The 13,727-nt window shown below is 38.6% G+C and overlaps 1 protein-coding gene across 1 annotated transcript in view; it reads left to right on the top strand.

Annotated features, from left to right (window-relative positions):
- CFAP44 (cilia and flagella associated protein 44) overlaps window positions 1-13,727 on the top strand; it is a 143,861-nt gene that overhangs the window by 24,523 nt on the left and 105,611 nt on the right. Inside the window, exons 7-13 of the mRNA XM_029939323.1 lie at window positions 1,880-2,096; window positions 4,517-4,631; window positions 7,248-7,412; window positions 9,332-9,487; window positions 10,482-10,529; window positions 11,057-11,156; window positions 11,660-11,754. Of these exons, the coding sequence (XP_029795183.1) occupies window positions 1,880-2,096; window positions 4,517-4,631; window positions 7,248-7,412; window positions 9,332-9,487; window positions 10,482-10,529; window positions 11,057-11,156; window positions 11,660-11,754 (896 nt within the window). The remainder of the gene's footprint in view (window positions 1-1,879; window positions 2,097-4,516; window positions 4,632-7,247; window positions 7,413-9,331; window positions 9,488-10,481; window positions 10,530-11,056; window positions 11,157-11,659; window positions 11,755-13,727) is intronic.

Below are 13,727 nucleotides of genomic sequence, written 5' to 3'. Positions count from 1 at the left end.
GCTTTGTAATTTTTTTTTTTTTTTTGTTAGCCAGACATTGTGTACTGAGTAAAAATAATCGCTGTCAATAGGCCTCTTATAACATGGTGGTAAGGTGTGGAGGGAGGGGAAGTGTTCTATAGTTCTGTGATTAGGTCTCAAATTTTTAGGGAGCCTCTCTCTGGACTGAACTTCATAAATGTTTCTCTTTAGTTTTCCCCCCTCAGGTGGGACAGGATAGCTAGAGGGGACTAGATTTGAGTATTTTCTTCCCCAGGTTAGTAGATTGATTAGGCTCTTGTTAATTAGTTTCTCCTGAGGACAGCCCTTATAAGAGGAGCAGAGTGTTCTGGTGTGTTTCAAAAAAATTTTTAATGTTTATTTATTTGAGGGAGGGGTGCGGAGGGGCAGTGAGAGAGGAAGACACAGAATCTGAAAAAGGCTCCAGGGTCTGAGCTGTCCGCACAGAGCTTGACACGGGGCTCCAAGCCACGAACCACGAGATCATGACCTGAGTTGAAGTCAGATACTTAACAACTGAGCCACCCAGGTGCCCCTGTTCTGGTGTATTTAAAAATGGTTCCTCTCCCTCTCTCCCTGCTGAAAGCTTGAGGAGTTTTTCTAGGTGTTTTCCATGAGAACCTTGTCAAGATCCTGGAGATAAATCTCACAGTATTTTGGGGGCCACCTTATGATTGGATCCCTCTGTAGTTTTTAACTCTCAGACTTTTCCATGCTGAGCCTCCAGCAATTCATCAGTGATAGTCCAGGTTTTATAACGCTGGCACTGGTTCCCTCGGCTGTTTTGGCTATTTCTGCTGTGAGTCCCTGCTACAGTAAGTTGCAAATGCTTGTGTTCCCTTGTTAGATCTCTCCAGTCTTGTGGGGAAATGTTTACCCTGTGTCCTTTCCTATCTTATGAATCCAAGAAGAGTTGTTGATTTTTCAGTGTGTTCAACTTTTTATTTGTTGTTAGGATGAAATAGTGACTTCCAAGCTCCTTACATGCATAACCAGAAACCTGAAGTCCTCCATTTTTTAAAAATTTATTTTTCTGTTTTTTATTTGTTTTATTTTGAGAGCTAGAGAGAGACAGCATGAACAGGGGAGGGTCAGAGAGAGAGGGAGACACAGAATCTGAAACAGGCTTCAGGCTCTGAGTTAGCTGTCAGCACAGAGCCTGATGCGGGGCTCAAATCCTCGAACCGTGAGATCATGACCTGAGCTGAAGCCGGACGCCTAACCAACTGAGCCACCCAGGCACCCCTGAAGTCCCCCATTTTTATTTGGTGAATTTTTCCAGTGGCAAATTCCTAATTATAGATTGATTTCTTTTTGCTATCTCACATGAGTTTGTGTCTCCCCCGCCCCCACTTCATAAAATGTAGTGTGTTCTCAAAAACAATTAAAGGTGTTTTTCTCTTGCGAAATGTGATTAAAATTTCTTCACACTCCCGATTCATGCCATAGAATTCATTCTAAAGCCAAGGGTGATGAATGATTTTGGATGATTTCTTTGGGGATTCTTGGCCTTCTTTCATCAATACTTATCACCAAAGATGCTTGCTTGCTCTTTCTTTCCTTTTCCTTTTCAAAAGAAAATACTTTAGGGGCACCTGGGTGGCTCAATCGGTTAAGCATCCAGCTTTGGCTCAGGTCATGATCTCACGGTTTGTGGGTTCAAGCCCCACATCGGGCTCTGTGCTGACAGTTGGCTCAGAGCCTGGAACCTGCTGCCTGCTTTGGATTCTGTGTCTCCCTCTCTCTCTGACCCTCCCCTGCTCATGCTGTCTCTCCCTGTCTCTCAAAAATTAATAAAAAAAACATTAAAAAATTAAAATACTTTAGAAAAGGAAATAAGTGTTGCCCCTGTTGATTAGACTCCCATTCACCCTTTCAGATGGGACTGAGCTGGCTTACGCATACGTGGATTTTAACTATGATGGCACCTTGCTAGCCTCTGTTGGCAGCAGCCCTGATCACACGCTGACCATCTGGAACTGGAAAGAAGAACAGCCCATACTGAGGACAAAAGCTTTTTCCCAGGATGTTTTTAAGGTTACTTTCAATCCTGAAGATGACGAGCAGCTGACTACATCGGGATCAGGCCACATCAAGTAGGTTGTGTGACTGATACAGGTGCTGGTAGATTATCATTAAGGATATTTTCTATGAGGATTGACCAGCTGGAGGAATTTTTGCTGATGTTAACATTAGGCTAATTTTTAAATGTGTTATCTTCAAAACTAACTGTAATGCTGCTTTTCTAATTGGATATGGGTATTTTCTTAAGGGGTGCCTGGGTGGCTCAGTCGGTTAAGTGGCCAACTCTTGGTTTCAGCTCAGGTCATGATCTCACTGCTTCGTGGGTTTGAGCCCTGCATCAGACTCTGGGCTGACAATGCGGAGGCTGCTTGGGATTCCCCCTCTCTCTATGCTTGTCCCCCCAACTTGCACTGTCTCTGACTCTCTTGAAATAAAGAAACTTAAAAAAAAAAAAGATCATATAGATAAAGAGAAGGGTTTTATTTTAGTTTATTTTATCTTATTTTTTAAAGAAGGGTTTTTAAAGTTAGCCTACTGCCTTCTAATAGGCTTTACCACCTCAGAGGGTTTGTATAATGTCTTACTAATCTGGCACATTGACTTTTCAGACCCACCATTAAACTTGTTGTAGCAATACTGTATGATGGGTAAGTCATTTTGACATCTCCGAACTCAGTCTTTATCTGTAAAATAAGAATTATAATAGAATCATTCCTTCAATACTAAATTGTACCAGAGTCTACTTTTGATCTTGGTCTCTGGCTCTAAATTCCATGTTGTTTTCACTTTATCATACTCAGTTCTATTTTCTAAGATGGAATGATTCTGTCCTAATTCTGTCCTCATTCTACCCTGTTTTAAGCGTTTATCTAACCTTCTACCAGCACCCTCATGAGACCTGCTCATAACTAGATTTCCAGCGTCCTTTTTGAGAAGGATCTTTTTATCCTAAGTTTCTGTTAGTTCAATTTAAATCTGGCCCTCTTCTTATTCATTCATTAGAAATAGAGTAATTGGTGGTGCCCAGGTGACTCAGTCAGTTAAGCATCTGGCTTTGGCTCAGGTCATGATCTCACAGTCCAAGGGTTTGAGTCCTCTGCATCAGGCTCTGTGCTGACAGTTCAGAGCCTGGAGCCTGCTTCAGGTTCTGTGTCTCCCTCTCTGTCTGCTCCTTCCCCATTCACTCTCTGTCTCTCAAGATAAAAATAAGAAAGACATAAAATTTTTTTAAAAATAAAAGTAAATAAAAAGAAATATAGAATTGAACAGATTTTAAGTGGAAACTTGGGAATTCTCAAGTAATCTTCTGTTGACTATAGGCTAAAAATATCCAATTCTTTACATTTACCCATCATTTAGTAAAGTGCATATTTTCTATGCACTGTATCTTTGCAGAGAGATACTGGATAATTTCATGTATGAAGTGCTATGAAAGAAACAGAGTATATGGAAATGTGTGAACAGAGGACATATCATAGCTTTGGAAAAGAATGTTTATTATTTAAGCTTTTGGCTTCATATTAGTGGCTTATTGATACCATCCATTACCTATCTTATATATAGTTGGTAGACCAGATTCTTTTTTCTACATGTTTTTCATCATCTGACTGTTTCTTGCTTGGACTAGTAATAATAAACATTTATTCATTGCTTTTATGTGCTATGCACTGTTCTAAGTGTTTTTGAACGCTTTTATGAGGTTGGTACTACTAATATTCTCATTGTATACACAAGAGAATGAGGGCACAGTGTTAAGAAAGTCACTCTTTTTCTAAAAAATTTTTTATAGTTTATTTTTGAGACAACGAGAGACAGAGCATGGGGGAGGGGCAGAGAGAGGGAGTCACAGAATCTGAAGACAGACTCCAGGCTCTGAGCTGTCAGCACAGAGCCCGACGCGGGGCCTGAACCCACAAACCGTGAGATCATGACCTGAGCCGAAGTCAGACGCTTAACCAACTGAGCCACTCAGGTGCCCCAAGAAAATCACTCTTAAGTTACACAGCAAGTAAATTAGAATTTTTTGGAAAACCTTCACATGTTCTAAAATGGTAATATCCAATAGAACTTTCTGCCAGGATGGAAATGTTCTATGTCATCCAACTGAATAGACACTAGCTAGCTACACATAGCTTTTGAATACTTGAAATTGGCTGGTCTGACAGAAACATTGAGTTTTAAATTTTATTTGGTGTTAATTTATTAAGTCTAAGTTGATATAGTCAAACTTGGCTACAGTTGACTACATAGAACAGCATGAGTCCTAGATCTAATATCCACAAAGACAGGGAATTTATTTTGTCTGTTTTGCTCAATGTTGAATGCATATTGCCTAGAACTTTGCCTGACAGGTAGTTGATACTTAATATGGATTAGAGGAATGAATAAATGAAATAACATGTGACTATGAAACATGTAAATGCTTGGGTAGTAATAAAAATAAATAAAGCCTCTCTGAGGTACATTCAGTCTCCTCCTTGTTTGTTTACAGATTCTGGCAAATGGCTCTAACATTCACTGGCCTCAAGCTTCAGGGTTCATTGGGTCGATTTGGCAAAACAGCCGCTACTGATATAGAAGGTTACATGGAGCTCCCAGATGGAAAGGTGAGTATAGCCACTATTCTACAATGATAAGATTATGTTTTCAAATGATGAAAATAAATGAAAGCACAATAGACATTGTGAAAAGCACTGCCAGTCTTAGTAATAATGGATATTATAATTGTAAATATAATGAACATTTCATTTTGCCTCTTCAGATTATCCATCTTAATTAATATACTTCCATAGAATTGCCTTAATCCACATGTAAATATCCTTTTTTGTTTTGTGTCTAAATATTACATAGACACAAAGTATGTAAACATTTTAATATATTAACCTAGTGACATATTGTTATTTTTTATTACATTGTGGAGTTGTAGTGTTTATAATGTTTATCTTTCCCTCCTCTTTTGTCATATGGTCCAAGAAGACTTCCTGGCTCAGATTGTATATAGTCTTGTGGCTTTTGTTTTTATTGTCAGATTATTATTTAGGAAGATTGAGTCACTCTATGGTGTCTCTTACAGATGCACAGCACCTGTTTATTCTGTAACATTGTTAGGTCATCTTCTCTCTTCCTCTTATAAAATTTATGGCCAGATTGCCTATAGGAACAGTTCTGCATTAATAATGCATTTGGCTTCCTATTAGGATGAGTTATATAGTATTATTTGTGAATGTCTCCATTCTAAGTAAATGCCAGCATATAAATATAATTTTGACTAACCAAATGGGCTACCTAGTAGATATCCTCTCCCTACTATCTACCTATAGATATTCTCAATTTAAAATCATGTTGTGTGGGAGGAAATCAAAATTCTCGGATACTGGTTAAATATATATCCAAACCTATAAAATGGTCATAAATCATTTTAACTTCAAATTCTGAATACCACAAGAATTAAGTTAAGATAAAGATTGTTAGAAATGTGCCACAAGATATATCTTTAAAAGGTTCAGTAGGATTCGTGTGGATGTAGGGTAGAAAAGAAGCCATTTTAAATGAGAGCAACACAAAAGGAAATGGTTAGTTAGGAATAAATAGCTTATATTTGGAGGTCTGCTTAGGAAGGAGCATTTATGTTGGGAAAGAGTGGGAAATTAGGTTGAGAAGTATGGTTGGGTCCTAGTGTGTAAGGAGATTAATAGCCAGGTGGAACTATTAGACATTGGAAGAGTAGAATTGCAAACGAACTTATATATAAGTCTGGCCACAAAATGCCAAAGGAGTTGGAGGAAGGGAAATCTGGAGTCAAGGAGGTGATCTAAGAAGGATGATATTACTTTCATTTCATTTTTCAGGACAAATGTAAAAGAAAGCTAGACATGAGTGACATTTCAGAAGGGAAAGTCTTCTAGGTGTCAATGGCTTTGGATGATTTTGTCACTAGACAGAAGAAAGTAGGTCAAAATAAAGACTATCCAAAGTGAGGTGAGGTTCAATAATAGGTAAAACAGGTAGCATAGATGAGTAGACTGGGGACATGGAAAAGATGGAGTAAATTACTTGGTGTAAGGGAAATGGGGTGCAGAATGCTGGTGCCGGCAGGCAAGAATTGGATCTGAGTTTCCCCAAAGGGGTTTCATGTCTGCACAGAACCTCTTTTTTTTTTTTTTTTTTTTTTTTTTTTTTTTTTTTTTACAAAGACTTTTTTGGTCAAATTCCTTTGTATCTTAATTGCTTTCAGTGATCTATATTAAAGTTTCCCAGGGGTCCCAGAGAAAAGAAAGTTGTCTGATTTTATTTATCCAAGCATGTCTTCTGAGTGTTAGTTAGAACAGGAACTTTCGAGCCAAGGTTCCTGGGTTAAAATACTGACTCCTATTGGTATTTTGTACAAACTACTTAACTGTTCTGTTCATTTTTTTTCTTTGTAAAATGGGAATAATAATAGTTAGGGCTCCTATTGATCCATATGATTCCCTTGTGTGCATGAGGAAAACTGTGTTTTCTGGAAAAATAAAGTGCCCAACCTGCATAACTGTGCATGGTACCCCCAATAAATGTACCTCGTTCAGTGAATATTTAGGATTAAATAATGTATGCAAAGCGCTCAAATAGTACTTGGCAAAAAATTGATAGTTAGTATGACTTACTTTATAATACCAGTTAAACATCCTAGGAACTAGTGTTTGTCAGTACATACTTGGGGAAGTGCTGGATTAAATGGATTAATTGGAATTGATTCCAGATGATTGTTCTTGTTTGAAATTGGATATTATGCTATAATAATAATAATAATTTTTATGAGTTCATGATTTTTAAAAAAACTTGTAACATTCCATATTCTCACTCTTATAAAGTAGAATCTTGTCTATCAAGAGGTTGAAAATGTCTCTAATTTTTGACTCCGTAATTCCACTCCTGGATTATGTCCTTAAGAGATGTGCAAAGAAAGCTATTGCATATCTATCTGAAAAATTACCAGCAACGTAGAGCCCGGTCAGCGCTGTAACCCCGTGCACAATGCTTGGAGGGAGTCCGTCACAGTGTGATTAGTCGTTGTTCCTGAGGCAGCAAATGTTCATTTCTACACTTTCTTATTTTTCTATACTAACTTTTTTAACTTACGTAATCAAGAGAAACGATCTTTAAAAACCTCCCTGCCTTTGAGGCATAAATATCCACATTTGTCTGCTTTAATGCACATTCCTTTCTTTCTGCCTCCCTGCCAGGTGCTCTCAGGGTCGGAGTGGGGCAACATGCTGGTATGGGAAGATGGCCTCATCAAAGTTGAGCTCTGTCGAGCTGCAAGGAAGTCTTGTCACCAGGGTCCCATTAACCAGATAGTCCTGGATGAGGGGGAAGTTATCACTATTGGGGAAGATGGATATGTTAGGGTAAGTTCTCTGGATGCTTGGCCGGGAGCACCCACATCAAAGACTTACAGATGGCCCTATTGGTGTCGGCAGATTTCTACTTCTCACGAAGGTCACTTCGTAAAGGGCATCAGTGGTCATTTACTCCTAGGGCCTATGCATTTAAAATAATACTTTCCTTGTGGCAAATATTTAAATTCTAGTCAAAATTAATTTACAGCACCTTAGCAGTGAAATTTTCTGAGGGGACCTTTTGTTGTTTTGATTCTCTGGTTGAAATAGTAGTTGGGGAAAATGAAAATCAATTTTAGCAGAATATAAACAGTGGACACAGGTGTCCTTTCAAAACACACAGTGTGAATGGTCATGTTATAGGGACAAAAGTACCAAACATTCTTATTTTTGACTGAGGTTACTAATTAGAAATACACTCAAAAGTGAGCTGATAGGGTTTACCTGTGAATACTCCCCTCTTTTCTCCTTACACGGGCGAACTCACTGGCCCTCCCCTGTGGACACTATGTTGCCCGTGGCGTGAGCTAAGCCGGAACATTGTTCCAGTATCCAAGACCCCCTGGTCATTGTCAGACCACCTCTCCCACCCACCCGTGTATGTGGACCTTGCCCCTGCTGGCAAACCTGGAGGCTTGTGATTTGCCCTGTGATCCTTTTGGTACATATTCCTAATGGTGCCTTTCCAGGAAAGTGGTAGTATTCTCTGGACATTCCTCAGGAAGTATTATTTTCAGAAGTAAGACTGTACTTTTGAAAATAGTCCCATCACCTTGCTGATACCTATTGAGATTACAGTGTCTAGCTATGTCTCTCCCAGTATGTCTTCTTACCTCTTGGTTTTTTGAACCAAATTTTTGTATTTACCATATTAAATTTAATTTTGTTAGATTTTACTCCTTGCCCTGACAATTTTTATGTCCTTTATTTTGTCATATAGCATATTCCCTGTCCAGCTAAGATCTAGGTCACCCCAAAATGTCAAAATACCAACTAAAGGGAAATTTCTAGATTAAAGAAGTTAAATACTTCACAGATAGTCCTTTCATGAATACCACTAATTTCTAAACTGGCTTCCTTTTTGAATTTCACTCTAGTCTTTTTAGTCTTTTACATAGTAAATCTCTACCTCTAACCCTTTGGGAAGAACCTAGCCCAACCGAGGAGTCCATCCGACTCGTGGATCTGGGTCTCTCCCCTGTGAGACTGGTCTATGGGATAAAACCAACCCTCCCTGAAGTTACCTTCCCTCAGGCTGAGTTATGGAGTCTGCGTTCACAGTGTGGGGTGCGTCAACAGCTCCATCCAGGGTGGGCTCTGACACTTCACACAGGAAGACCTTAATCCCTCTGCTGGGTGAGGTGAAACTGCTCCCTCATGCTGTCCATAGTGTTCTCTTCTCGGTCCCAGAACAGCAATCCTTACTTGAATGGTACAGTCTAAATCAATAATGAGAAATACTTTCTCATGATGATATCATCTACACCCCTTTTCTCTGCTTGTAATGAAGACTGAGCTTGGATCATTAAGAAAGTCTATTTCTCCTTCCCAGAGGCCCACTGGTAAAATCAACACCGGGCTCATTATAGTGTCTTGCCAAATAACTGAACCATTTACTCCTTATGGCCATCTAAGACCTGACAGACAACTGGACATCAAGTTTACTCCTGGCAGATTAGAATTTTTATTCAGGTGGCGTTTTGCACTAAGCTCCATCCATACAAAAGAAACTATCATAATTTTCTATCCCCCAGTTGGAAGGACTATCACAGGGGTCGCGTTTTGGCTGGTTGTTGTCATTACACCTACTCACTAATTTGCAAGCAACAAGAAGAAATGACTTTTGAAAAAAAAATCAGAGCCTTTTCTTCTAGAAAATGTAAATTCAGGAACTGCTGATTGATTAAAGTATTTTCTTATTTTATAAGATCTGGGATTTTGAGACCATAGACACTGCTGATACTATAGATGTGACTGGATTGTTAGAGATCGAGCCCATTAATGAGCTTCAAGTAGACAAGAATGTCAAGCTTTTCTCTATGATAAAGATGAACGAGATTGGAAATAACTTTTGGTTGGCTCAGGTAAGTTGCATTCTTCTCTCTTGGCTCTTTAAAGATACCTGGACATAAAAGTAAAATAGTAACATAATTTATTGCCACTGTAAGTCCATTTTTGCTATTAAAACTTCTATTGATATATCTGCGAAGAGTTCCTTAATTTTGGTATTTGCTGCCCTACAAGCAATTCTCTACAACTGCATTGGAGATGTAGGATTCATTATAGCCATAGTGTGATTTCTACTTAATTTAAACACATGAGACCTTCACCAAATTTTTATCACTCAACATGAAAACCTAAACGAATCACTGGTAGGACTACGGTTGGCATCCACTGGCAAATTTGCCTCATTTGTCCTGCACCCATGACTTCTATCTGCTGTAGAAGGACCTACACCCATCTCCGCCCTATTCTACTCAAGCACCATAGTCATGGCTGGGTTTTTCTTATTAATTCTCACTCCTGGAGTACAACAAAACCATCAAACACTCACACTATGCCTGGGAGCTATCACAACCCTATTTACAGCAATCTGCACTTTTACACAAAATGATATTAAAAAAATCATTGCCTTTTCCACCTCAAGTCAATTGGGACTTCTACACAGAAAACCAATTAACGTTCTTATTATATTAAACTATTTGTAATATGAACATGCTTCATTTATTGGGTGTTCTAACATATAGAAGTTGCTTTCCTTAAATTTCAGTCCTATCTTATTTTTTTTTTAATGTTTATTTTTGAGAGAGAGGTTGGGGGAGTGACAGAGAGAAAGGGGGACAGAATGGGAAGCAGTGACAACAGCAAGGCCAACGTGGGGCTTGAACTCACCAACCCTGAGACTATGACCTAAGCCAAAGTTGGATGCTCAACTGACTGAGCCATTCAGGTGCCTTCAATTACACTTTAAAATATATGTAAGCTTTTGGTATTACTGTTTGTCCTTTACCTTAGATCACAGGAAGAAAATTATTTGATAAAAGTTCAAAATGATAAACTATGTATTTAACTTTTCAGGATGCCAATGGAGCCATATGGAAGCTTGACCTTAGTTTTTCAAATATTGTAAGTTGCTAGTTTTTCTTATTTTTCCCTGATTCTTATAATAAAAATCATTTTTTAAAATGCTTTATCTTTCTCCATATTTGATCACTGTTCCCATCAAAAACTTGTCCACCATGTCCTAATCCTGAGAATTTATTATCTCCTGATTTTACAAAAAAAAAAAAAAGGTATCTCCTAGCTAGAAAAGTGACAATTGATAATGCCTAATGTTATCCAGCGCTTTATGGTTGTCATAAACATAGGGCATTTTCATTTGTATGATCTCCTACAACCCTCACAGTTACCCTGATGAGCAGGAAGGCTTTTGCCATTATCTCATTTTACTGGTGAAGAAATGGAAAGTCTTTAAGTACTGGTTTTTCTTAATTCCAAGAGTCCAGCACTCCTAACTTATTATAGCTTTAAAATTTTCTATTCAGATAAAATCACAGATGTGTTATGGGGTTGTATGTATATATTTTTTAAACTTGACCTTAATTTGAAGTTAACTTATCTTTGAGATCTGATAGGTTCTCTTTTATTACCAGACACAAGATCCAGACTGCCTCTTCTCCTTTCATTGCGGAGCTATCGAAGCCTTGGCAGTCTCTCCTCTCACTTACCTCATGGCCACTACTGCCTTGGACTGTAAGTAGAAGCCTAAATGGAACTATAACTGACTTTTTTTGGAGTTGTTTTCCACACAAAATTTTATATGTATTTGATGAAAAGCATTTGAGAAATTTTCTAAAAGGAAGCCTCTTGCTGCAAGCGAGGTGAGTTTTTAATGTAGGGGAGAGGAACTGAAGTGCAGCAGCCGTGGTTATTGTGGGAAGTTGAGGACCCAGTAAGTTACTCATGCAGATGTGATTCATTTTGGCATTATCTGTGTTCATGCTTTTCCTATTTTTCACTTCCTTCCTGACGTATGGTGAAGCTATGTGGGCTATGATCAATTTCACCTTGCAATCAGTTGTCTTTATTATCCATGCTTACAAATTACCTGGTTGAGGATATACATGTAGAATTTTGATTAAAGAAAACCTATTTAACTATTTGTGAAATATTTTGTTATAATGCTCAACGTTTAAATGGAGCCAAGGTTATTTAAAAAGGTACATACAATTTCTCTTAAAACTGTCTTTCTATAGGCTCTGTTCGAATCTATGATTTTGCTGGCAAAACCCTTCTGGCTCAGATGAAATTCAAACAAGGAGGTACTGCCCTCGCTTGGGTACCTCAACTGGTGAGTTAATGATGAACTTCTACTAAAATCTACTAGTAAATATCATGTATCAGGGCTACTTCTTGGAAATATATCTTATACCCTGGATTTGGAGAAAAATAAAAATTTTAATTTAGTTTATTCACTCAAAATGTGATACAGATCATATCATGACATTGCTTTTGTGGTTTTGGTCCTGTTTTAATAAAAATCCATTTTTATGCCACCTGCAGGTTAGTAATCATTCCATGTTACAAAATTATTCCCCAACAGAACTTTGGGTATCTATTCTTTATTGGACTCTGATTTCATTGATTCTAGTTATATTCCCGGTGTGCCCACAGTGTGCTGGGGGCTTGTTCTAGCTTCTGGGAAGACAGCAGGGAACAGAAAGACAAAAGTCCTTGCCCTCAGACACCTTACACTTTAGTGGACAAGAGGAGTCAGAGATGGGCAATGAAGAAAAATAAAATACGTGATAGATAATAAGAGCTATGAAGAAAATTAGGCAGATGTAGGGAGTTGTTCTTTACCCATCGCTATGTAATAAACTACAGCAAAATGTAGTGGGATAAAACAGCCATCATTTTATTTTGCTCCCTCTCTGGATTGGTAAATCACTGTGTCTGGGGGCTGGAATCATGTAAAATCTTCTTTATCACAAGTCTGGCATCTGGGTGGACGCCTGGGCTAAGCTGGGAAGTCAAAGGACTGCCTACTTAGTAGCCTCTCCTTGTGGCTCGGGCTTCATCACAGCAGGGTGGCCTTGGGGCAGCCACATACTTCTTACATGGCAGCTAATGGCTCCAATATCTAGTGTTCCAACAAACGGGCAGAAACTGCTGGCCTTTTATGACCAGCCTCAGAAGTCCCGTAATGTCACTTGTACCATCCTCACTTGAGTGAAGCCATCACAAGCCCCACCCAGATTTAAGGAGGGGATCTCTGCATGGGAGGCATGTAGAAGAATTTGCTGCTATGTTTTTAAAATTATGGGAGTATCGGGGGAATGTTTTATCCTTACTGTTTTTGGGTTGAAATCAAAGAGAGAATGTTTCAGGACCAAAACAAATGTAGAAATGGCTAGAATGGAGGAGAATTTCATGGTAGAATCAAGACCAGAAAAAGAACTCAGACCAGGGAATAGAAGAAGAACACTGATGAGGTTTAGAACAAGTAGAAACCGTGGAGTATTTGTCTTACCAAACCTGGCTCACTCTTTATTCCATTTCATTTACACTCTTACCTGAAGTATTTAAAATATAGCCATAGAATTAAATAATTTATTCAGATGGTCATTTGATGTCCATAAAATATTTCCTTTCTCTTGCCTCATATCCAAGTAATGATCATTGGATATCATGCTGGAATTGAAATGCCTTTTCTCTATACCCTCCTGCTTCTCTAGAAAATTCTATATCTTTATGATTCAGCACATGTCAAACACCATCTCCTCTGGGTAGCCCTCTGTGACCCTACTTTCTAGTAAAGCTAGGTACTCCTTCCTCTGTGAATTTTTTTAAGCACTGCTTATATACCAATTTTATGGCATTTATCACAACATCACAACGTACTAAGATAAATTGCTTTATTGTATTTTTCCCACCAGACTGTTCTTCATGGTGACAAGCACACTTTATTCTTCTTTGAGCCTCCAGTGCCTCTACACTACATTTAGACACACAGTAAATGTTTACTGAATGAACAACATTCACAAAGGAATTGGATGGAGTATAGTTTTATTATTACCAAGGTTCTCCTAACTGCCTGGCCTCAGGGATGATCACTCTGCTCTGAAGAACAGCAGGGCCCTTGCCTTTCTCCTGAATGCCTTCAAGATAGATTTAGTATATTCAGACATTGATAAATTTCTATCTCCAGCCCAGACTTCTTTGAACTGCAGACTGTGCGTTATCCTCATTTTGAGTCCCACAGGGGACCTCAGTCCTAATGTGTCTAAGACTAGATTCATGATACTCTGTCAGCCTCCCCCC

Source organism: Suricata suricatta, chromosome 5, assembly GCF_006229205.1.
Source record: "Suricata suricatta isolate VVHF042 chromosome 5, meerkat_22Aug2017_6uvM2_HiC, whole genome shotgun sequence".
NCBI classification, from domain to species: domain Eukaryota; kingdom Metazoa; phylum Chordata; class Mammalia; order Carnivora; family Herpestidae; genus Suricata; species Suricata suricatta.
This window is presented reverse-complemented; position numbering and strand designations above follow the sequence as displayed.